The 25,193-nt window shown below is 48.4% G+C and overlaps 1 protein-coding gene across 1 annotated transcript in view; it reads left to right on the top strand.

Moving 5' to 3' along the window:
* Positions 1 to 25,193, top strand: part of EFCAB6 (EF-hand calcium binding domain 6) — a 165,683-nt gene that overhangs the window by 107,475 nt on the left and 33,015 nt on the right. The window contains 4 exon segments of the mRNA XM_078150502.1: positions 5,521 to 5,715; positions 14,069 to 14,085; positions 14,088 to 14,223; positions 23,881 to 24,076. Coding sequence (XP_078006628.1) covers positions 5,521 to 5,715; positions 14,069 to 14,085; positions 14,088 to 14,223; positions 23,881 to 24,076 — 544 coding nt within the window.

The following is a 25,193-nucleotide window of genomic DNA, read 5'->3' on the forward strand; positions in this document are numbered from 1 at the left end:
TCCCAGCTTGGCATGGTCTGCCAGAGCTTGGGTTCCACCGGCAGAGCCATTTCGGCCCTTTTGGGATTGCCCTGCCAGGAGGCACAAGGCCAAGCTTCCATAGTGACCCAGGAGGCCTCTAGGACCACATGCTATCAGGGAACAGAGCCCAGCTGTCTGGTTCCCCCTTGTTGTCTAGATGACTAAGCATCGGGCAATATGCTGGATGTGTCATGGCCTCCATCACCAAACCTCAGAGCTCGAAGGGACCCCAAAGGATACCTGGTCTATGCCCCGTGTAACCCAGGATCCCCTCTCTGGCATCCCTGAGCTGGGAAGCCTCCATCCAGCCTTTGTGGGAAGCCTCCCAGGTCACTACGGGACAGTTCTGGTCATCAGGAAGTTTTTTCCTGACATCAAACTGAAATCTAAGTCTGCCTTTTGCACCTTTTCTTCTTTGTCTTCTCAAAGGGTCATAGATTTAGAGTCAATAAGGGAATTTGGAAGCCATTGGGTCCCCCTTCCCCTCCATTTTACAGATGAGAAAACTAAGGCCTAGTGGAAGAGGAGGTGAGGTCTCAGGGTGGAGAAGGAGGTGGTAGAGCTGCTCCAGTGTCTCTGCCAAGGAAACCCCATGAGGGGCCATGCCTGAAAGGCCCAAACAGCATCAGAGTCCCTCAGAGGAGGGGAGAGTGCTGGGCTTCACACTCTGGCCTCGGACTCCACCGCCAGAGCACTTTCCTTGGGACCACAAAGGAGCGGGAGGATTTCCCAGACTCCCTTCCGTTTCTGCATTCTAGCATGGATCCCGAACAGTCCATTCAACAGAAGAGGAAGCTGTCAGAGAGAAGCTCTGGGCTGCGCAGGTGTGTGGCAGGTGGCAGAGATGCCAGGGCTTTTCATGCTATGCGTGCTTGGGGCCATTATTAACATGATCGTGCCCCTCCCCTGGACCAGATGGTGTGGCCGCCGGCTCTGAGGGTCGTGTGTCTTGGTCCCGGGGCCATGATGGCGGGCACTTTGCCTGATGCATCTGTCCCACTTAGGGGTGGCTTGATTGTTTTCCCCACATTCCAACCAATATTTGTGATGGAGGCTGAGATTGCGGACAGTGAATCAAGGCCCCCTTGTTCCCAACCTGGGCTGCTCTTCTCTGATGATAAGAATGGACTTATAAAAGTCACGAAAAAACAAAACAAAACAGATTCTCATTGAATCCAAGCATCTGGAGCAGTAGGCTTGGGGTTGGCCACACCTCAGGGGTTTTCTTCAGAAGTGGCTCTAGTCTAATGAGCATTTTTATTCTAACCATTGCCCATAAAAAAGAAATAAGAGCTTGGGCTCTGTGCAGGCTAATGCTCACCAGGCTGGGGAACCGAGCAGGGATTCTGTCCAATCCAGTCCAATCCCCTCAACAGTTCAGAAGTACCTACTATGAGCCAGATGCTGGGCCTACAAAGACAAAACCAAAACCGAGTCAGTGCTTGCCCTCAAGGGGCTTACATTCTGCTGGGAGGAATCGATGTGTGCACAAACATAAGCCACATTGAAGTAATAGCAGAGAAGGGGGACGCCGAGCATCTGGGGCTCCAAGGCAGGATTTGAATCTGGGCCTTCTGACCCCAGATCCTCCTTAATGTTAGGTCTTCTGTGTGCAGAGCCCTGGCCCGGGGCCAGGCCATGGGGGAGACATAGAGCTTGTCCCTGCCCTTCTGGTGGTCCTGTAATTACAGTCCTCAACGAGAAAGCTCCCTCCCCGCAGTGCTGAAGCGGAGCTGCCCCAACTCCTTCAGTCTCCCCACAAGACACCTCGTGCTAGCCTTGTGTGCCAAGGTCTGCCCCCTCCTCACCCCCTGGCCTCCCACCTGAGAAAATCCATCATGACCAGATCCCTGCCCGTGGCCTAGCTGCTCCCAAGGAAAGAGTTCTTTTGGGTGGGCAGAGAGCTTGAAGCCGCCCGGCAGGGGAAAGGTCAACTCCCCTTCCTCCCACCAACCCACCCACATGCTGGCCTTCTCCTCCCCTCTCCTTCCCAACTGTCCCCTTTCTCCTCGTCTTCTCTCCTCAAGCTCACACACACACTTCCTGGTCAAAGAGGGCCTCAGACCCAACAAAAGACGCTCATTGGTGATCGAGAGCAGGCCAGGAGGTGGAGGGGGGCCCAGAGGGGCCAGTCCTAAGGTTGGGCAGGATTTCAACAGGAGGAGGAGCACTTTGGACTCTGGGAACAGCCCAAGGTAATGCAGGGTGGCCAGAAGCAGAAGCTGTGATGGGATCATCTGGTTCTGCCTCCCAGGAGGACAGCAGGCGGAAAGGAGAAACTGAGGCAGCAGAGGGACAAGAGTCAGGGGGCAGTTCTTTCTGAGCCTCAGTCTCCTCTCCAAGTTTTCCTGCAATTCTATGATCTTATAAAGTGCCCACAGAGGCCTAACTTGGATTCCTAAGATGTCATCGGAAATCCAAGTGCCACCAGATTGTGGATGGCCTTGAATGGCAGACCCGGAGTGTTTGCATTTTATTGGGTAGGTAATAGGGAGCCGTGGAGGGCTACTGAGCGGCTGGGAAGCCATGTTGTTGAAGGGAGATCAGCAGGAGAGCAGCCCTGGCCTCCTTTTAGATCCTCCCGCTCGTTTGGCTGAGGCTTTGTGCACAGACAGAGGACTGGGCTGCCCTTTCCTTAAGTGTATGACTTCCATCATCAGCAGGAACAAACAGTTAACCGCACACTCCTGTTTTCTGGAGTCCCCTGCCTTTAGCAGTGCTGCTCAGGAGCCCCTCATACATTTCCCTTTTATCTGACAAGTTCTGAAAGTTGACTGAGTTCTGGGATGGCTAGAGGCGAGCGCCGCTGAGCGAGCGCCCTTGGGTGGGGGGGGCGGGCTGCTTGCCCTACCAGACACCAGGAGCCTTCTTAGGGTGTTTAGATTAGGCCTTTGCGGTCTGCTGCATTGAACTCTGTGCCTCTGAGCGAGTGAGGGCAAAGCTGAGATTTGCATTCAGGCCTCCTGGGGCAGGGCCGCCCAGGGTCCGCCTGGGGCTCCATCCATCATACTTCAGAAGTTGCTTGGGAGCCAGCCCCTGGTGCTTCCCACAAAGCAAGACTCTTCCTCCTCCTCCTCCTCCGAATCATCATGAATTATTCTGAATGTATCTTGTTGGTATTTCTATGTGTCCGTTTGGGTTTTCCACGACAGCGTGCCACTCCCTGAGGGCAGGGACTGTTTCATTGCGGTCTTTGGATCCCCACCTGGCACAGTGCCTGGCACGTAGTAGGTGCTTCACGGTGCTGGCCTGACTGCTAGCAGCTGCTTGTTCATAAGATCAGGAGTACAGCTGCACCTGACAGGTCACCTAATCCAAGCCCCTCATTTAGCAGTTGAGGAAATGGAGGCTCACGGAGTTACATGACTCTCCTAAGGCCGTACGGGTTCTGAGTGGCTGAACTGCAGGCCAGCCTGGGTCCTGTGACTCTTGTCCCGGTATTCTTCTCACTCTGCATCTCATCACATCAGGGCATTCGTACCAGGGGCAGAGGCTGCAGTTGACAGGAGGCCAGCAGACACACCCATTGCTTGGCCAGAAGGTCAGTCAGACGATGCTGCCTTTAGCGCACTAGCCTGGGGTGTTTGTGAAGTGATGTAGGGGGCAGGGTTGTGGCTTATGTCCAAGGCCTTTCTGCAAAAACAGACTTTTCCCTTTGTTTTTTTAAGGCAGTTTGGCAATTGGTCTTAACAATTTTATAGAACCATTCTATTCTGTTGGAATAATACCGAGAAATCAGACGCTCTAGAAACTGTGATTTTGAATGGAGTAGAATGCAGAAAAATTCAGTGGTGGAAAATGAGATAGGAGCCTGGCCGGCGTCCAAAGTTTGTGAAACTAGAGAGGAGTCTTACTTTCTTGAAGCAAATCCCATTCATGGCATAATTTAGAGGTGCAGGGATCTGAGCTCTCTCATTTTACTGACCAGAAAACTGAGGCCCAGAGAAGAGATGGGGCCTCCTCATAGACAGAGAGAAGGGACCCCAGAGGGCATCCCTCTTAATCTCCTTCTTCTTCATTTTTGTTGTTGGTTAGCTGTTTCAGTCCTGTCCAACTCTTCTTAAGCCCATTTGGGGCTTTTTTGGCAGAGACACTGGAGTGGTTTGCCATTTCCTTCCCCAGCTCACTTTACAGATGAGGAATCAGGCAAAAAGGATGAAGTGACTTACCTAGGGTCACCCAGATAGTAAGTGTCAAGGCCATATTTGAACTCCGGAAGATGAGACTTCCTGACTCTAACAATAGCTCTACCCACTGTTGCACTTTGCCTTATTTTGCAGAGAGAGAAAATGAGGCCCAGGGACTCATGGACCTTCTCTGAGGTCACATAGGCAGTAAATGGCTTTCTTGTGTCTAAACTGGAATTTGAACCCAGGTCCACTTGTTCGTTTATGAGACTTTTGATGCTGTTCAGGGGAGGGTTTTTTGTTTTGCTTTGTTTTGTTTTGTTTTGGCCTGTACAAGTCCTCACTCTATGATCTTCTCCATAGAAAAGACTCAGAAATTATCTGTGAAGTGAACGAACCACTCTGGTTTTTAATTCTGTCTTATAAGCATGTTGGGTGATATAATGGAACCATAGAATCAAAGGATGAGGTTTTGGGGGGACTTCCCTCATGTAAATGTCAGAGCATCTTACAAGCTGCCAACCATGGCCTGGCCTTGTGGGCAGAGGGCTGGACTTGGTGGCTAGAAGACCTGGGTTCAGATCCTGCCTTTGAGCCTCACTCTGAGCTCTGGGACAACTAGCAAGTTGCTTAACTCTTTATGAACATCAGGCCATTCGGTAAAATGGATCTACTAAAAGTATTGACTAATCACCCCATCTGCTAATACCAACTGAGCCCTGGTCTCTGGTGGAGGAGTCAGAGAGTCTGGGTGTCCCCTGTAAGAAGTGACCAGAGCACAGGACAAGGGGTAGAAGGCCATGGCTGTAGTCTCTGCTCAGTCACCTAACACGCTTTCTTACTTTGTGGTCTTTGCCATAAAATGAGAGTCCAGGGATCCTTAACCTGGGGCCCTCAGGTTTCAAAGGGGTCTGTGAGTGTGGAGGGGAAAATTATGGTTTTTTCAAAATAATTGGTTTTGTGTGTAATCTTTTATATTTTTATTTAAGCATTTTAAAACATGATTCTGAGGAGTCCATGGACTTCACCAGGCTGACTACCAAAGGGGTTCATGACTTATAAAAAGATTAAGAACCTGTGGACTAGATGGTCTCCAAAGCTCCTCCCAGCTTCCCTGTTCTAAGACCCTTCCAGCCCTGCCATCCCCTGTTCTAAGGTCCCTCCAAGCCCTAACACTTCCCCCCCCCCCCCCCCCGTCCTATGGCTCCTCCCAGCCCTGACCTTCCCTGTTCTAAGGCCCTCCCAGCTCTGCCATCCCCTCTTCTAAGCCGCCCCCCGCCATTCCCTGTGCTGTCTCTCCCCCAAAGAGGCAAAGCTAGTGAAGCCTTTCTCTGCCTCCTTTAGATGGTGACTGGAAGTTTTCTTTTCACAGATATGACACTGCTCAAAAAGGGTACGTTACTTACCAAGAATTTTTGAACCGCTTGGGCATTGAGTATTCCCCTTCTATCCATCGGCCCTATGCGGTAGATCATTTCAACTTCATGGGCCACTTCACCAAGCCGGAGCCGATACTGGAGGAGAGCAGGGAGCTGCAGCAGTACTTGGAGTCGGCCAGGCCGTTCAAGTAAGCGCGGGAGCCAGATGTGGAGGGGGCGGGGATGGGAGCCGTCCCTGCTCCTGCTGTGCCCCCGGCACTCATTTACCCGGTGAGCACACCCCTCCCCCACGCCTTGACCATGCCATTGGCCCCTCCCTCCTGACGCTTGAGCGGTCGCCAGACCTCTGCTGCCTTCCCCCTCTGCCGCAGCATCTCACACTCGTGCCCTTGGCTCTGCTTCGGCGTCCCTGGTTCAGGTCCCCGTCTCCCCTATTGCAGTAGCCCTCTGACTGCTCTTCCTGCCTCCCAGTGCATCCTTCGTCACTGTGGTTGTTTGTCCTTCCTTTGGGACCGATGACATCACAGGGTGACGTCTTGACTCGTGTGCTAATTGTGGCAGGGCATGGCAGTCTTCTGCTCAGCAACACCTGAGTTTAAATCCTGGGTGGCACCGTCATCAATATTGGGAGAAAGCAAGGGAGGCTTCCGGTATGTTGAACGGACCCCCGTGGGGAACTTTTGGAAAGCCAGGAGGGGCAGACACCAATAGGTCGGGAACTCCTCAAATCAGTGAGGCCACAGGTTGCTTAGAGTATTTGAGGGCGAATCATTGGATTTGGCACAGTGTGATGGAAAGGGAGGAGCCAAAGATGCCATCCCTGGCTCTAGGCCCACGGCTGGCCCGTCTTCTCCAGGTCCTGTTCTTTGATGACGTCTTTTACTCTTATCCTTCTCTTCCTCACTGGTCACGTGTCATTGCCCCCATGCCCACCCAATGGCTTTCCATTGTCCTGGGGGATGCTTGTCTTTTGTTCTTTGGGGGCAGTGGTGGTCCACGTCTAGCTGCCACGCCCGTGAGCCCTCTGTCTTGAAAGGATGGGCCTTTGCTCTTATGGAGCTTAGAAACAGCGAGAGAGCCGTGCTGTTCCCTAAGCATGTGCTGCTCCGCTCTCCTTTTCACCTAATTTTCAGGTCCCCGAGCTCACTGTATATCTTGTGCAGCTTTCTTTGGACTGGTTTTACTCCTCGCAGTTTCTCTCTGCTTTATGAGACAGTGCTGGTCATAATGAATTGTTCGTTTTCCTTCTTCTTAAGCTTTTATAGTCTAACTTGGTGTTGCCTGTGGTAGCAATCTTTCTTCATTAGGCAAGTAAGTCCAATGTTTAGGGCAGCTGGGTGGTGCAGTGGATAGAGCACCAGTTCTGTGGTCAGGTGGACCTGAATTTGAATCCAGCCTCAGATACTTACTAGCTGTGTGACCCTGGGCAAGTCACTTTACCCTGTTTGCCTCAGTTTCCTCATTTGTAAAATGAGCTGGAGAAGGAAAAGGCAAAGCACTCCAGGGTCTCTGCCAAGAAAAGCCCAGATGGGGTCACAGAGAGTCGGACACAACTGAGATGTCTCAATGACAGAAATCAAATGTTTGCGGGCTCTTTTGTTCTCACTGTAGCGGTCATTTAAATTGGCTTAACATCTGCACGGCATTATTGTAGTCAGTGTCAATGTCATCTCTGTTGTCCATTTCTCATTTTTGATAGTACCCTCCTGCTCAAAAAACCTCAGTGGCTCCCACTGCCACTAGGGTCAAAGACAGTCTACCTTTCTAGGTGAACTACACACTTCTCCGCTCTGAATCTCCCATTCTAACCAAACAGGTCCACTTATACCAGGCACTGTTCTAGGCCCAGGGGGTTACAAAGATGGAAAGAAAATGCCCTGCCCTCAAGGAGCTCATATTCTACTGTGGGTTGGAGACCAAAGGTACATCGATAAAAAGCATATCAACGGACACAAAAGAAGTAAAAATTATTTGGGCAGGGAACATTAATTCTTGGGGGTGGGGGTAGGAGGAGATTAGGACAGGCCTGATTCAGAAGGTGGCCTGAGCTGAGAGGAGCTAGTCTTCCAAAAAGTAGCAGTGCTCAAAAGTAGGGGGAAAGCCTGGGGGGCCAGGCACAGGGACAGTCAATGCAAAGGCAAGGCTGTGGGAAATTTTCTCCCCACTAAAATGACTTCATATTTACTCCCCATCTATTTTGTATTTGTTTATCTGTGTCTACATTGCTTTTCACTTCCCTACCTTAAAGTGAAACGTAAACTGGACAGCTGGACAGGTGGCCCAGGGGACGCAGTGCTGGGTTGGTAATCAGAAAGACCTGAGTTCAAATTATGCTTCACATGCTTTCGAGCTGGGCAACCTGGGCAAGTCTCTTTACCTGTGCCTGCCTCAGTTTCCCCATTTGTAAAATGAGAGGATTGGATTTTACAGCCTCTAAGATTTCTGCCACTTCTAAAGGTATGATTCTAGGATTCTGGATAGCAGTGAGTCAATCAATCAATCAATTAACAAGCATTAGTTGCTATGTGCAAGACACTGGCTAGGGCAGGAACCATTTTTCTTAATAAATGCTGATTGAATAAAGGAAGGAAGGAATAGGAGACAGTGAATTGTGTGTCACTGGCATTGGTCAAGCAGATCATATTATCCCTGACTCAAAATTGGAGGGGACCTCTGAGTCCCCAGAGCCCAACCCTCCTCATTTTGCGGATGGGGAAAATGAGGCTCTGGCAGAAGTGATGACTTGTGCTATCTCGGGTTGTTCCACAGGGATGGGGCCCAGATGACACCTGAGGTCCCTTCCAGCCTGGGATTATCTGAGCTGTGGTGTTCAAAAAGCCCCCTGGATATTTGTCACAAATGGGAAATTCTTGGCATCGTGACTTTTTTCCTGACTTAAAACTTCTTGCTTCTTGCTCTGCTCACATATTTCCTTCTGCAAGACAAATAATTACTGCCTGGAAACCGTGGCTTCGTCCAGGAAACATTGAATGCCTCAATTTTCTAAAAATATGTATCTCAGAATTGTTTTGATTTTCTGCCGTCATTTGCTTTCATTTTGAAGGATTAAGTGGAGGATAATAGTAGTGGTGAAGAGAGAGCTTTGTGCAGCCTGAGATGGAGCGTACCTGGAGCACACACACCTGTGAGGGTTTCTGTTGGGGGGGACGCCCCCAGAACAAACAGCGCCCTGGGAGATCTTGGTGCTTGAGTCAATGCAGTGTCTTATTTAGATCAGTCTGTGTGTGTGTGTAGGGGGTGTTCATCTATTTGTTTTTCTCAATTTTAATTTTTAATTCTGAACTTACGCACAAAAGGGCATTTCCATACTCATGGTAGAGCACAAAAAGATTTTCTAAGAAACTATGAATCTCCATTTCATCCCCTGGCTTTCAAAAAAAAAACCAAACCCATCCAAGTATATAATTCTACACATCACTTTGAAAAAGACTGCCTGTTTCTGCATCTCTGAACATCCTTCTGTTCATGTCCCTCCCTCTTTTTTGGCACTGCTGTTGCTAACTTCTCCTCTTCCTTCCCCACCCCTGATTACAAATGAGACAAAGAAAAAAAAGTCAAGCAAAATTCATTCCCAAAGTGGCCAAGTCCAAAGCTCAGTGTCTTTTTGTACCCAGCTTGTTGGGTTGGGGGGAGAGGCTGCCTGCTCTGCAGACCTTCCTCCATATTCGCAACTGGTCATGGAGCAACTAGAGTCTTCATTCTCTCTAGTGGATTTTCTTGACAATGCTGCTCTTCCTGTATCAACGATTCTCTTGGGTTTGCCCACCTTCCTCAGCAACATCAACTTATGCTGCCCAGGATTCTCTGAAATCGTCTCTTTATAATGAAAAAAAAATATCCCATGCCCTTTTCCAGGTTCATATTGAAGTCATAGTGACAGTGTTTTAGCTGCGGGTGCTGTGCCTTATCTCTCCAAGTAGACGGGAAGCAGCTGGAAGATACAGCTGGATCTTCTCCATCTGTGCCTTCCTTCCCCCAATGCCCAGTGTCTCCTGTTGTCTTAAGTGTACTTGGTGCTCAAAAAGTGTGATTTAATTATTTGTTTTATTACCCTGTCCTTCTTGTCACTACTCCCCTACTGTATGATTTTTTTTTTAAATGAGAAAAACAAAGCTCTCAATACACTATAGTCTAGTCCAGCAGAACAAATCCCCATATTGGCCATGACCCAAAACGCGTGTCTCCTTGGGCACTTTGAGTCCATCGCCTCGCTGCTATGAGGCCAACGTTGTGTTTCATTCCTAGCCTTTTGGTTTCCTGCCTCATCATTTTGTGGATCAGAATTTGTTTCGAGGTGTTTTTCTCTATTAATGTTGTTATTAAGGAATTTGTTCTCCTTGCTTTGTTCTTTGCTCTGCATCAGTTCGTAAAAGTCTTCCCAGTTTGCTCTGAAACTGCCCATCATGTCTTATGATGCAGCCACCTTCCCTTATGTTTATATATCACAACTTGTCTAGCTGTTTGCCAAGAGGAGGATTAGTCAATGGGTCCTTCTCTTTCACCCCCTTCCCATAGTTTCCAATTTGGGGTCACCATAAATAGAACTACTGTAAGTATTTTTGTACATGGGGGGGTCCTTCTCCCCTTGATTTGATTTCTTTGGGGTATAGGCCTCAGTAGTATTGCCGGGTTAAGGGGCATGCACATTTTTCTAGCTTTTTGGGCATAGTTATAAATTGTTCTTCAGAATGGCTGAACAATTTCATGATTCTACCAGTTTTGTGTGATTGTGTCTGTTTTCCTACAGTCCCTCTGACATTTGTCATTTTCTCCTTTTGTTATTTTTGTTAATCTAATGTGAGTGAGATAGAACCTCAGAGTTGCCTTAATTATTAATGATTTTGAACTTTTTCTATATGATTGCTAATAGTTTGCATTTCTTCCTTTGAAAATGACCTATTCATATCCTCACCCCTATGCTAAGCATTTTACAATTATTAACTTATTTGATCTTTACAATAATTCTAGGAGGTAGGTTCTGTTATTATCCTAAGTTTACAGATGAGGAACTGAGGCAAACAGGGTTAAGTGACTTGCCCAGGGTCACACAGCTAGTAAGTTTCTGAGGCCCGATTTGAACTCAGGTCTTCCTGAGTCCAGACCTGGCACTCTATGCACTGTGCCACCTAATTAAAGTTGTCCATTTTATTTTGTGATCCCTTCTATCGCTTGTTTAGTCAAGAACTCTTCCTCAACTCATAGATCCAATTTGTTTATAACATGACCATGTATCCATTTGGAGCTTATCTTGGTGTGAGGTGTTGGTCTAAATCCATTTTCTGCCAACCTGCTACCTAGTTTCCCAGGAGTCTTTCCTCCAGTAACCAGGATCTTGGGTTTAGCAAACACTATGCTAATGCTGGGTGCTGAATCTTTCACACCAATCAACCTCTCTATTTTTAACCAGTACCAAATCATTTTATGATTACTGCTTTGTGATACAACCTGATTTCTGGCCTGAAAGACCCCTTTCCTTCCCACTTCTTTCATTATTATCCTTGAGGTTCCCAACTTTTCATTCCTTCCTATGAATTTCATTATTTTTTTTTCTAGCTCTATAAGCTATCTCTTTGGTAGAATGATTGGCACCACTCTGAATATATAAGTTAATTTAGGTTAATATTCTTGTTTTGATTACATTGGCTCGACCTACCCCTGAACAATGAATGTTTCTCCAGTTATTTAGTTCTGGCTTTATTTCCCCAAAGGGTGTTTTATACTTGAATTCATATAGTTCCTGCATGAATCTTGGTAGATACACTCCCAAATAGCTTTTGCCTTCTGCAGTTATTTTGAAATGGAAGTTCTTTTTCTAGCTTTTCTTGCTGAGTTTTGTTAGTAATATACAGGAATGCTTATGATTTTTGTGGAAATTATCTCTTGTCATTTCTTATGGTGTAATAATATTCCATTAATGGCAACTAGTTGGCGCACTGGATAAAACACTAGGCTTGGAATAAGGAAGACTCATCTTCATGAGTTACTTACTAGCAGTGTGACCTTAGGCAAGTCACTTAACCCTCAGTTTGCCTCAGTTTCCTCATTTGTAAAATGAGCTGGAGAAGGAAATGGCAAACCACTCCAGTACCTTTGCCAGGAAAACCCCAAATGGGGTCACAAAGAGTTGGTCACAACTGAAACAACTGAACAATAACAGCCCCCCACATTTTATTCCCCCTTCAGGGTCAGGAAGTTCCCTGTCTGGCATTACCCGTCTTCTTAACTACCCCAACTCACGCTTCTTTCCCTTTTCAGTCTTTCTACACCAAATTTCTTCATGACTGCATGTCCATGTTTGGTCCTCCTTCGTCCATGTCAGATAAGAGTCAGGTTCTACTAATGCAGGGTGGGGAAACTGTGGCCTTCTAGGCCCTCAAGTGTGGCCCTTTGACTGAATCCAAACTTCACAGAACAAGCCCCCTTAATAGAAGGACTTCAGATCTGAATGCCTGCTTCCCCTGCTCACCTTCCTTTCTGTTCATACAGTCTTCTTCTCACATAACCCAATTATGAGAAATACTAAGTTCCATGCCCCCGGGTTGAATGAATGAATGAATGAAGAAACAACAGCTAGTGAGTTGTTTCCCTGTCTCCCTCCCCACCTCAATTGCCTCACCTTTACACTGAGGAGGTTGGACTAGATGCCCTTACAGCTCTAGATCTGAGATCAGCAGGAGTTCAAATCCTGACCTCTGTTAGTAGCGTTCAGAGAACCAAGGAGATTTAGAGCAACCCCCTTATTTTTACATAGAGGATAATTGAGGCTCTGAAAAGGGAAGTGACTTAACTAGAGTTACATGTAGATTAATCACAAATCTGGGACTCCGAGTCAGATCATGGAGCTCTCAGCCTGGGATTACGGCCTACATTTACTTACTAATGTGACTGGACTCCAAGGCCAGCTTGGAAATTTGTTTGGCTTGAGTATATATGTCTGATATAAGGGCTTTATTTTGATTCTTTTGGGAAGGGATGGTGGGAAGGGTAGAAAAATAAGTTCTTCTTAATTGAAAAACTAAAAATTCAAAAGAAAAAATTGGTAAAAAATTTTTTTAAAAGAAAGAAAATGGACTCTGCACATTGAAGGCATTTCTCCATTGTGACTCCATGACAGCAATGGTACATACAGCCCTCCCTCTTCAAAAGAGCCCTGGGTGAGGGAGATAGCAAGGATTTCAGGTGGGGAAACTAAGGCACATAGGCGAAGCGATCAACTTTTCCAAGGTCACACAGCCAGCCAACTGCATAGCCAGGGAGCTCTCCACGGTGCTGAATTTCCTCTGGCAAACAAAGAATGCTCCAATTGTGAGGCTGTTTCCAGGATACCACTCCGCTGCCTGGGAAAGGAATGAAAAGCCGAGCACGGCTGATGGGGGAAGGCACCTGGAGAGAAACTAATTGAACCAAAGCACTGGAAGACTTGATGTAGGGAAAGCAGGGATTAGACTTGCCCTGCTTGAACCCAGAAGGCAGAACTGGGAGCAATAGGGGTGGAGGGTGGGGCAGAGGCACGTCTTGTCTGAATATTGGGTGAAATAATGTTTGTGAAGCACCTCAGAAGCCTTAGAGCACATTACCAATGCCAGCTGTTATCATCATAAATAATGATAGCGATAATGCTAATAATAAAACAAAGAACTTCTAGACAATCAAAGCTGTCTGGACTGCCTCCAGGGTTAATGAGTTCCCCGTCACTACCTACCAACCAATCTACAATCATTTATTAGGTGCCTACTGTTTGCCAGGCAAAGACAAAAAGGGAAACAGTCCCTCCCCTCAAGGAGCTTACATTCCACTAGAGGAAGACAGGGTGTCCCAAAAGTGCTAGTGCAATAGTAAGCCATCGTGTAAGACTCTTGGGACACCCTGTATAAGTACATACCAAAAATATACACAACAAATACAAGTCGATTGGGGGGGGCAGGGAGGAGGCATTAGCAGGCAGGCCTTTAGTCCCTTCAGCTCTACAACTTTCTTCCTCCTACCCCAAATTGCATTGTGTTTCCTTTTTGTGTATTCTTATTGACTTCTCTGCATGTGCGTTGTTTCCCCAGGTAGAATGGAAGATCTCTGAGGGCAGGCACTGCTCGTTAGGTCTTTCTACCCCTAGCCCTCTGCACAGTGCCTAGCTTTTCATCACTTCATCCATGCTCATTGAGTTGATTTGTTGAATTTCCCAGAAGTTTCCCCTCAAGCGTCTCCCCCTCATCCCAGCCCCCACTTCTATGATACAGCAGTTTGTGATCTCCTTGGTGCCCCCAACACCCCTGTGGCCTCGGTAAGGCAAGACGACCATGGCCATTTAACAGATGGTGAAACGGACGGTCTGAAATGCTAAGGGATTTCCTCCAGGACCCATAACTGGCCAATGGCAAAGCCACGACCAGGTCCAGGACTCCTGACCTTGCCCACACATCCCACAAAAGGTCCCCCGGGGTCTGTCCTTACCAGAGGAACTCTTTCAAGGTAACATATACAAAGGAACAGGAAAACGCTCACTTTCTTTGCTGTCTCTTCCAGGGACAAATTTAAGGACCATTACCAGACATCAGCCAGGCCTTTGCAAAATTGGATAAACATAAAACTGCCTTCATCTCCCTGAGTGAGATGCAGAAAGTCTTGCAGGAATATCAGCCGAACATAACTGAAGAGGAGATAATGACAATGCTCAAAAGGTCTCTTTATCTCGTCTCTTGTAGCAGAGGTCTCTTCCTCTTCCTTCATACTGCCTGCTTAGAGTGGGCCCAGCCTCCACTGAGGCCGATTGGGGCCCTCTATGTTCTGCTCAGCTTGTAGGGCCAGTCAGGGGTCCATGGGGATAATGAAAGAAGAGTCCTGGTTTCCTTCTTATCCTTGGCATGGCAGGGCAGAGCTGTGTCTCTGAGTAGCTGCCCTGGTTCAGTGCCTGCACCCTCAACAAAGTCAATAATACAAAGTCATGTCAAGGAGATGGGGTCAGGTTGTGGTTTGTGACAAGGACAGTCCAAGGAGCCCCAGCGTATAAACAGGTCAGAAACCACATATAAAGCACCTACTGTGTGGAGAAAGCCCTGCCTGGTGGTGGGGGAAGTAAGGGCACAGGATTCAAGTCAGAGACGTGCCTGCCCTCATGGAGTCACAATCAGGTAGGAGGCAGGCCCAGATCCTTCCATATCACAGATCCTGGGCATGAGGTGTGGAGTTACTGCAGTGGGGGTCACTGGCAGATGAGTGTGTGTGTGTGTGCTCATCTGTGTGGCTGGGATGGACCCCACTGGGACTGCTTGCCCGTGGGTGATCGGAGCAGGCGATGTCCTCAAGACACTGCACAAGGAGGCCCGGATGGGCCTTGGTGACTGTCTGGGAGGGCTGGGGGCTGTGGAGGAGAAGCACTGGGGGAAGCTCCAGAAGGAGGCTGATGCCAGCAGGTCCGACGTGGGCAACAGGCAGGCAGGTGGCTGGAGTCCAGATCTAGACTAGAGAGCAAGTCAGCGAGTCAGGCAGCATTTGTTAAGTGCCTACTGTGCACCAGGCACGGTGGGAGGGACCTCATGGAACACAAACACCTCATTTTATAAATGAGGAAAATAACCTTTGCGGGGCCACACAGCCAGGAAGTATCTCAGGCGGGATTTGATCCCAGGTCTTTCTGGATCTGAGGCCAGCACTTTCTCTGTATACTAATTCTCTCATCATACAGCTTCAGTGGAGTCTGGCAGCAGTGAGCAAAGGCCTAGGCGTGGGTGACTGGCCAGTCAGGCCACATGGAGTCTTCTGTCCAGTTTAGGAAGAACACAGAAAATGCAGGGTCTGTTCAGAAGAGGAAGACCAGGATGCTGAGGGCACAGGCGATGGCAGGCCTGGGAGCTTTGGCCAAGCTACCTTCCCTTGCTGGGCCTCAGTTTCCTCATCTGTAAAATGGATGGGTTGGGCTTCGATGGCCCCTGAGGTCCCTTCCAGTCCTGGATCATTTGAGTCTGCGTCTGGGTTGGAGAAGAGAAGGCCTGGAAGGAGTGAACAAAGGACAAGGGTCCGACCCGCTAGCCTTTGAAGGAATCTCACAGGGAACGGAGGGACGAGGCTTGGCAGCAGAGGGCAGAGCCAGCAGCATGAGTGGGTAGATGTAACCCACCAGCATTTATTAAGCTGCAAAGAGATAGAAAAAAAGAAAAGAAAGAAAGCCCCCTCACTAGAAGCTAAAGGTAGTGGCCTTCCCCTGACCAGAGGCCATCGGGCCCCCACTTGTCAGGGATAGGATAAAGAGGATTCCTGCCACAGAATCACCGAGTCCCAAGGGGCCAGAGTGGCCATCCAGCACTCATCCGATCTCCAAGGAGGTGAGGCCCAGCACCTCTTGTGGCAGCCCGTGCCACTTTTGGATGGTTCTAATTATGAATGATTATTCTTGATGCCAAGCCTCAGTTGTCCTATTTTTTACTTCCCTCTTCCCCCGTGGTTCCTGGTCCTGCCCTCTGAGGCCAAGCAGGATAAGTTGTGAACATGCCAGCCTTTCAAACACTTGAACACAGGTCATGGTCTCTGCCTTTAATTCCTCCCCCACCCTCCCCAGTCTGCTCTTCTCCAGGCCTTTCCACTCTCCAGAACCTTCTTCAGTGGTGGCACATAGAACTGCAGCCACCCCTTCAGAGGAGGACTCTCTCGTCTCTCTGCCCCTCCTGATGCAGTCCAGGATTGCAGCAGCTATGTGGCTGCTACAGCTCCCCAGATCCTATGCAGAACAACCCCCATCTATCCGGGCCTCCTCCACCTTCCACTTATGAGGTTGAATGTTTTGTATTCAATTTCAGGACATCACACTGATCCGTACTGAATGTCATCTTCATAGGGACCTGCCCAGCGCTCTCCTCAGTCAAAGTCATTTTGGATCCCACCTCTCCCACATCCACTTCCTTAGCTGTTCCTCCCCTCTTTGAGTCACTGTCATATCTGATGAACATGTCTTTGGCCAAGTCATTGTGCAAGCACAGATTCCTGGGGCACTTCCCTGGAGACCTACCTTCCACCATGTTGACATTGAATCATGAACAACTACTTTTGAGTGACCATCCAACAAGCTATGAATTCATCTGTTGATGTTATCATCTAACCCACACTTCTCCATCTTCTCTACAAGAGTTGTATGGGCTACTTTATATCCACAGCATCCTCTTTTTCTAGTGGTTTAGCAACCCTGTTAAAAAGGGAAATGAAGGCAGTCTGGCCTGTTTTGATGACAGTGTCTTCCTGGCTCTTCTCAATCATCACGTCCCTTTCTGGGTACTTGCCAACCATCTCTTTAATGCTCTTGCTAGAATTTCTCCAGGAATTGATGTCAAACTCTCTGAGCACTTGTCTGCAGACTCTGTTCTACTTTTTGAAAATCCCAACCATACTTGCCCTTCTCCTCTTCTGTTTGCCTTGACATTCAGCAGCTCAGAAATCCTACCTGCCAGTGCTTTCATGACCCAAGGATGTAGTCACATGGCCTGTTAAGGTCAGCCAAAGGCTCTCAATCATTATCTCTGCATTTATCTTGGGAATCAGTTCTGTTAGTCATTCTCCACAATAGAGAAAACCAAGTAACAGGTGAGAAACGCAGCCTTCTCTTAACTGTCAGCTCTCATCATCCCACCTACATCAAGCAAGGGTCCTAGTCCTCTTCTTCAGCCTCCTTCTCTCCCAATGGAGCTAGACTCCAGCTATTCCTCTCTTTCTATATCTCTTTCCTCTCCTTTCTTCTCTTCCTTTTCCTCTCTGTCCTCATCCTCCTTTTTCTCTTCCCCCCTCTCCTTTTCTTCCTCCCCATTACATTGGAGGATAAAGGGAGGAAAGTGCTGTGCGAGGTCTGAGGGAAAGGTCATGAACAAGTTGGGATTCGTGATTGACTTCCTAGAAGAGGTAGAATTTGAAATGGGCTTTAAAGGGTGACTAGAAATTCCATGTACTCCTCTTATTGTGGATATGTATGCTACTTGTATGCATGGTAGATGCTTGATAAATATTTGTGGGTGAACTGGTTTATTGAGTAGACAGAGAGGGAGAACAGAGGATATTCCAAGCCAGGGAATGTCATAAGTGTAGATTGGGGTTGGACCAAGTGACCTTTGAAGTCATTTTCAACTCTTCCAGGGCTCTGACTTTGACCTCTGGATGCTTCCTGCCCTTGGCCAGTCATCATCTATCATATCATCTTTCTCTGGGCCAGCTCTTTGAGACTTATGGAACCCTTTCCCCAGAGTAACCCTTGGAGGTTGGGCAGTGCAAAGACAGTTATCTCTCTTTGATGGATGATGCTAATGAGGGTTCTGTGTCAGAAGGAATGGAGGCAGGCTACCAGCACTTTGGATAGCTCCTCTGTGGTGAACAAGAGCCTTACTTCAGGGGTGTCTTGGATGGGCTGTGATCTGCATTAATGGAGGGAGCTCCCACCTCAAGGAGATCGTTAACCCACTGGAGCATTTTTTGAATAGTAATAAGGGCTTACATTCTTACGCCCCTTTATGACATACCAGCTAGTGAGTGTAAGAGCCTGAGGTTCAAAGCCAGGCTCCTAACTCCACATCCATCCTTAATACTTTCCTTGTTAAGGCACCATCTCAAACCAACATGAATGTGTCTATAGAGGTTTCTCTTCCCTTGTCCCAGTCCTTAAAGGGTGAATTTTCATCTCTTCTCCCTTAAGGGAGCTTCCTCCTCTGAGAGTGAATTCCCAGCCCACAGAGGAGTCTGCCACAGTCACTGGGTGCAGGGACCCTTTCCGAAAGGCAGCCCCAGACAAATCCTGGCTTAAGTGAGCCTAAGATCACCTGCTTCCCCAGAGCCAGACCTGACACCTTTTCAAGCAGCTCTCCTAGAACCCTACCCAGCCTACCTTCCAATGGAGTGATCAACTTTTTTTTTTTTGGTGAATTGCCACCCTAAAAAGGAATCTGTCTCTCCAACTACGACATTTGTTTTTCTCAAAACCCTCCTGATGAGACCATCTCTTTATCTGTAATTATCCATGCATTCTTCTTTCCTGGGTCCAAAATAGACTTTCTTTCAATAATGCAGAGGCGATTAGCATATGCATTTGATTTTATTACTAAATTTTAATACCAACTTGGCAATTTATCTTTCAGATGAAATACTCTTGATTATTCTTTGGTGCTCTGTGGCTGGCGTTTTAGCCAGCTCTAGCCTGGCAATATGGGAGGCTGCTCTGCAGCTGTGGAGATAGGAAATAAAGTTCTGTGGTGTTTACTCAGAGAAGCAGACTTCACTCAGCAGTAGCCTTCTGTTCCTTTCCACTCCCTCATCCAACTCAGTGAGCATTTATTAAGCACCTACTCAGTACCAGGCGCTGGGCGAGGTCCTGGGGAGAGGAAGAGCAAAGAGTAATTGGGAGTGGAAGGAGAGGACATTAACTAGGAAGCCTTGAAAGGAACTAGGGATTCTTAAGAGGTTGGAGTGAGGAGGGAAAGCATTCCAGGCAGCCCATGCAAAGACAGAGAGACAGGAGATGGAGATCTGGTTTGTGTGTGGGGGGGACACAGTAAACCTGGAAAGTCCAGTGGGTGGCAGGCCTTTAAATGTCAGGTGTAGTATTTTGTATTTTATCCTAGTGGTGATTGAGAGCACTCACAGAAGTTTACTGAGCAGTGGAATAGGAAAGAAGAAGAGGAGGGAATGAGCATTTATGTAATGCCTTCTGTGTGCCAGGCACTGTACTACACACTTTTTTTTTTACAAATGTTATCTCATTTAATCCTCAAAACAAGCCTGTGAAGCATGTGTTATAATTATCTGTCTTACAGTTGAAGATACAGAGGCAGATGGAGGGTGACTTACTCAGGGTCACACAGCTAGTAAGTTGTAGCACAGAGAGTCCTGTGCTTTCCAAGTGTCACTTTAGTAGCTGTGAGGGAGGATGGATTAGGGGACAGACTGGAAGCCAAATGACCTGTTAGTTCAAGTGAGAGTGATGAGATCCCAAGATGGGGGTGGAGGTGATGGGCATGTAGATAGAAGGGGGCGGGAGTTGTGGAGGTAGAATCAGGACTTGGTGAGTGATTGGATGGGACGGGGAGCAGGGAAGTGTCTTGATCAAGGTCATAGCTATTGTAAACAGCCAGTTGGGTCTGGAACCTGGGTCCTTTGACTTCAAATCCAATGCTCTTTACATCATGCTGAGTGACCTCTCACATAGAATATTGGATTCTGCTACAGACCTGGGACACCTCGTGTGGGAGTGTGCTCCTTGCCAGTGCAGATCACCACCCCTCCATACCATTTTATGCAATGCATCCCTCTGTCTGTGTTTCATGGTGGACATACCCAACGTGCAGGTGGAGCTCTTCTTCTGAGCCTCAATCACATTACAAGAGAACGTAAGTTCCTTGAGGGCACGGGCTGTTTTCTTTTCTCTTTGCATATCCAGAATCTTGCACAGTGCCAAGTGCACAGTAAGGGCTTTACAAATGCTTCTGAATGGGATGGCATTGAATGTTGGATTGTACAAGGAAGCATCAGGTCTCTTCCTTTTTATTTCTCACTTTCACCCCTTAGCCTTATGTCCTCTTCCTCATGCATATCCTCCATGGCGAGGTGAACCCCACTCCTTATACCCACATCATTGTTTTCAACATGTTGTCATCAGTATTGATGAGCCTGCCACACCTCATGTCCATTGGTGATCCTCATGCTTGAGGATCTCCTGGCCATCAGCCAGTTGAACAAGAGATCCAGAGTTAAGGATTTAATGAGACCTACCAAGGCTCTACAGACCAGAGGAGGACGTCCAGATGCTGGCTAAGTTGAAGAGGATCAAATACCTGAATTCTCTGGGGAAATTCCTCACTGAATTGAACACACAAGTACCTCAAAAAATGACTCATGGATGAGGAAAATGGAATCCTTAATAATGATCCTAAAAATATGGGAATCAGAATCACTTCTGAGAGGATGTTGTGTCCACTTCTCCTTGGCCTAGCTGGCCATGTAGACTTTCCAACTCCAAGCAGAAAAAGGAAAAATGTTTCGGGTTACTCTTCTTATGTCTCCACCGCTGGCCATAGAGAAGCTCAGGAGCCATGGAGCAAATAATCAAAAACAAGCACTTAGTAGGTACCAACTGTTTGCCAGGTTTTGTGCTAAGCATTGCAGCTATGAAGACTAAAATGAAACAGCCGCTCATCTTCAAGAGACTACAGTGCCAAATTGGGGATGGGGAGAATGCATCCATACACAGAGTGAGGGTGGAGGAACTCCATGGCAGAAGATTGCCAAAAGCTGGGGTAGTCAGAGGAGGCCTTTTCTAGGAGGCAGCACTTGAGCAGAGCTTCTTGTGGGAGAGCGGGGGTGACATGGCAGAGGTAAGGAGAGAGAGCATTCCAGGCCTGGCAAACATTGGTGCAAAAATCTAGAGGTGGGAGATGGAGCATTGTACCTGGAGAACATGAAGTAGTTCAGTGTGGCTGGAACCTAACAAGGAGTGAGAGTGAGCAGTTTGCCATCATCTCAGAAATGGTGGAGCAACTGGAGGCAGAGTGGCCAGGGGATCTGACGATGAGGAAAAGAGCTGGCATTTTTTCCCCTAGAGGCAAGAGGAAGCCACTTGGGCTTCTTATGGTGGGGAGCGGCACACAGAAATAGCTCTGGGCTTTGGGCGTGCCCCCCAAAAAAGAAAATCTAATTCAATTTTTAAAAGGTAGGCAGTACGATGGATGAAAAAACCGTGGATCCAGGGTGCAAGGACCTGGTTTCGAATACTGACAGTTTCCTTCCTGGGTGACCTTGATGAGTAAGCTGCTCAGTTTCCTGGGCGCCCTGGTTTCTCATCTGTTGAACTCAGTGACCTCTAAGGACTCTTCCGGCTCTGACCCCTCTGATCTTGGGCTCCCTAAGGGCCCTTTTAGCTGTAAATATGATGAATGACAGATTTGGGGCTGAAATGGGATCTCGCTCCTCAGAGAATTGGGAGAGAAACGAGAGCACATTTACACACGGACATCTATATTTAGACACACAACCAAAAGGATTTTTTTTTTTTGAGAAAGTACTAAACTGCCGAGCTTCTGGTTGTAAAAATCTATTTTTGAGTATTTTCTGCCAGGGTTTTGAGAGCAAAGTTTGGCAACGTCAGTTTCAAGCCTGGAAGACAAGCTCTTTAAAAGGACTTTAACTTGGCTTCTCACCAGTCACTGAGCTTTGCCAATTCAATCTTCCTTCAAGGTGTCTCTTCAATCTGTCCCTTCCTTGTCCCAGCCCCGGTCTGGTTTAGTCTCTCTTTACCTCTCACCTGGACCAGGGAAGTAGTTCCTTATGAGGGTGCCCCTAGTTTATTGCTTCTCCAGTCCATCCAAGTCACACTGCCAGAGAAATTATCCTGACAATGTGGAGCTGCTAGAGACCTCAAGGTTCTCTAGGCCAAGCCCATCATTTTCTCTTTCCTCTTCCCCCTGTCTCTCCTCTCTTTTTGTCTCCTCCTTTCCCTTCCTTCCCCTCCCCTCCCCTCCTCTTTTCCCCTCTCTGTCTCTCCTCTCCTTCCCTTCTCATCCCTTTATTTTGTTTTCTTTTTCTTTTTTAAATTGGGTTTATGATTTTATTGGAGTTGTTAACTCCCAGTGGAGGCTATCCCTCTACCTTTTCTGAATTTTACTCTGTTAAGAACTGCCTGGGGGCATTTAAAGACTTGCCCACGATTATCCAATCAGTGTATGTCGGAGGTAAGACTTGAAGCCAGGTCTTCTCAATTCCCAGGTCAGCTCACTTCCTAGCATGCCCATTGCCTCTCTAACAGAGGGATATTGCAGCCCAGAAAATCCCAAGCCTGGGCCCAGTTAAATTCCTGCTCAGAAGGAGAGCCAGCCCTTACTTCTCCCAGGGCTCCTGACTCTGAGTCCAAATGCTGCCATGAGCCTAATTCAGTGCAGGGCAGCCTCATTTATTTAGTGCCGCCTGTATTCAGGGCCCAGTGCCCAGGGGATGGGAGGAAGGTTCGAGGTGGAGGAGTAGTAGCTGATTCGTGGCTCCACAGAGCTCAGAGGTCAGTCACAGCAGCAGCCCCTGAAAGTGAGGGAGACATTGAGGTTGGCGGAGCAACAGCTGGGCATTCTCTCCCTTCACACTCCCAGCTCCTTCAACAAGTCACTGAACGTCTCTAGCTGTCTGTTTCCTCACCTGTAATTGATAAAGTGCTTATTCCGCACTTGGGATATGACAGTGTGCTGAGTGCCCCCTGCTTTCATGGAGACCACACTCTGATTGGGAGGATGGCTCACCCAGGAGGACTTAGGGGCAGGGCAGATGGCAAGGTCTGGTGTGATTAGAGTGCGTGTGACCGCAGGCTGAGTGGCAACACTGGTGGTCCTCAGGGTTCGGTGGCAGAGTTGAGGGCAGTGCCTGGGGAACGTAGGCAGCCTCTCAGGTCCCTTCCGGCACAAGGACTGTACTCTTGCAAGTGATCCTGTGAGGGCACAGTACACTACAGATATCCCCATTTTACAGATCTGGAAACTGAGGCTTGGCTCAGTGGTTATATAGTAAGTGCCAAAGGTTTCTCCCGACTCCACCCTCCCAACTACACTGTTACCTGTCTGTTTGCAGCTCCACACATCCCCCCAGGCAGCCCCACCACAGCGCTGCCATAAACCTGGGGGTTTGAAGGGAGCCACTGTCTCAGTTGACAAGAGGAAAGGAGGCCTAAAGGAGTGGGGTGGGACTTGCCCAAGGCCACCCAGCTAGGGAAGGCGGGATGGCCTAGTGGAAAGGCCGCTGGCTTCAGAGTCAGAGGATCCAGCTTCACCCCCTAGCCTGGGGACCCCCTTCCCTCCTCTGGGCCTCAGTTTCCCTATCTATCAAATGGGAAGGTTGTCCTCCAGATCTCTGATCTCAGTTGGGATGGAGCTGGGACTGGGACCGGGGTCTCCTCCTAACAGAACCTTGGAGCAGGTGGTCTGGGGAGGCCTAGAGCCAAGCCATTCTAGAACCACGTTGGAAGAGGAAGAGCAGGATGAAAAGAAAGCCAATGACATCAAATTACATTTGCCAAAACAGGTTTTAAAAACTGAGTTCACAGACTGCAGGTGAAGAACACTTGTTCTAGACAAAACGTCTCATAGTTTTAGGTAAAAGATAGGGGGGTGGTATGTGTGTATGTACCCCCCCCCAAGGAGAATGGTCTGGGTCACTAGCTGAATTACCCATGAAATGAATGGGGAGGTCAAAGGTGCAGCTCATTGCTGACCACCACCTTGCAGGAGGGCTTCCTGGAGGGGGAGGCCCTTGGGCTCTCAAGAACTGTTTCTCCAGTGGATGGGGGTTTTGGTGGTTGACCTTGCCACCCCTCTCTTTGTGTGTGTTTCTCCCTTTAGCTGGGGGATCTCCTGTAACGACGATATCATCTACTACCATGAATTTCTGAAAACTCTTGATAACTTCAACCCCGTCAAGGCTCATCCCAAGGAGAAGGAGGAGTGTCAGGCAGTGGGCTTCTCAACGCTGGCTCCCAACCAGGCCCTGAAGAAGATGAAGGAAGTGGTCTCAGCAAACTACGAAGCTCTCTTCAAGGTACTACCCCTGCCCTCCTCACCGCCTCCAGGGCTGTTTCTGGGTCTCCCAGAGCGTTGCCCCAGCTCCTCCACCGACCCATTGTCTCAGGCTCTCACCCTGCCCCTCCTGGGCACCTGGCCATGCTCTGCCCCCTTATCCATGGTGCTCGTGGCTTCGAAGCAGTTTCTCTGGGGAGGTAGATGAGCTAAGGAGGATTTGACAGGTGAGAAAATGGACTCCAAGAAGGGGCAGTAGAGTGCCCTGTCTCTCAAGGCTGGTAAATAGACTCTTTCTCATTTCCATAATTCTGCAGGGTTGACAGAAACACTTTGGTGACACGGATTAGCATGTATGATCCCTCACTTTTTTAATGAAAAGAATCAGGACAAAGTAGATGGAGCTCAATGAACTTTGTGGCATTACAAAGATCTGGGTTTGAATTCTGCCTCCAATACTTACTAGCCATGTGACCCTGAACAAGTCACTTTGATCTCTAGTAGCCTCACTTGTGCTTCCCTAACATGGGTATAACACCAGCACTTACTCCCCCCTCCCCCAGGCTGTTGTGAGGAAGCAGTGATGATGCATGTGAAGTGATTCATAAACGTGAGCTGTTACTGTCATTTTACAAATTAGGATATTGAGACTTAGACCCAGTGAGGGGGATGGGGCTCACCTGGTGTCATAACTAGTGAAGGGCAGAACCACTCCAGCTGAGGGCTCTTCCCTCTCCCCTCCTGTGCTTTCTAAGAGGAATGCCCTCCCCCCCGGGCCAAGAGAGGCTCTTGTGCCTTCCCTCTGCTGGGGCTGCATCTGGTGGCCATGGCCAAGGCAAGGGGAGGGTCTAGGGAGCTTCTGGGAGGGGTGGCAGTAATGGAAAGGAACCTGCACAGAGCGGGAAGAAGATGCGCAGAGCCCAGAGTTTTCACCCAGTCGATTTCCACGAGTCTTGGGAATTTCTGATCAGTCTGATCCTTGTGACTGCATCCTAATTAAATTATTGGTGCATCCCATCCCTTGGTGAAAATGCCTAATGGTGGTGGATGGAGGTGGCCCCAGAGCACCCATGCTGCCACAGGAACTCACAGGGTCTGGCGCTACTGGGGGCCAAATACCCTGTCTGCTTTTCCTGGTG

The sequence above is a fragment of the Phascolarctos cinereus genome, unplaced genomic scaffold (assembly GCF_003287225.1).
Source record: "Phascolarctos cinereus isolate Bilbo 61053 unplaced genomic scaffold, phaCin_HiC Scaffold_1;HRSCAF=81, whole genome shotgun sequence".
Taxonomy (NCBI): Eukaryota; Metazoa; Chordata; class Mammalia; order Diprotodontia; family Phascolarctidae; genus Phascolarctos; species Phascolarctos cinereus.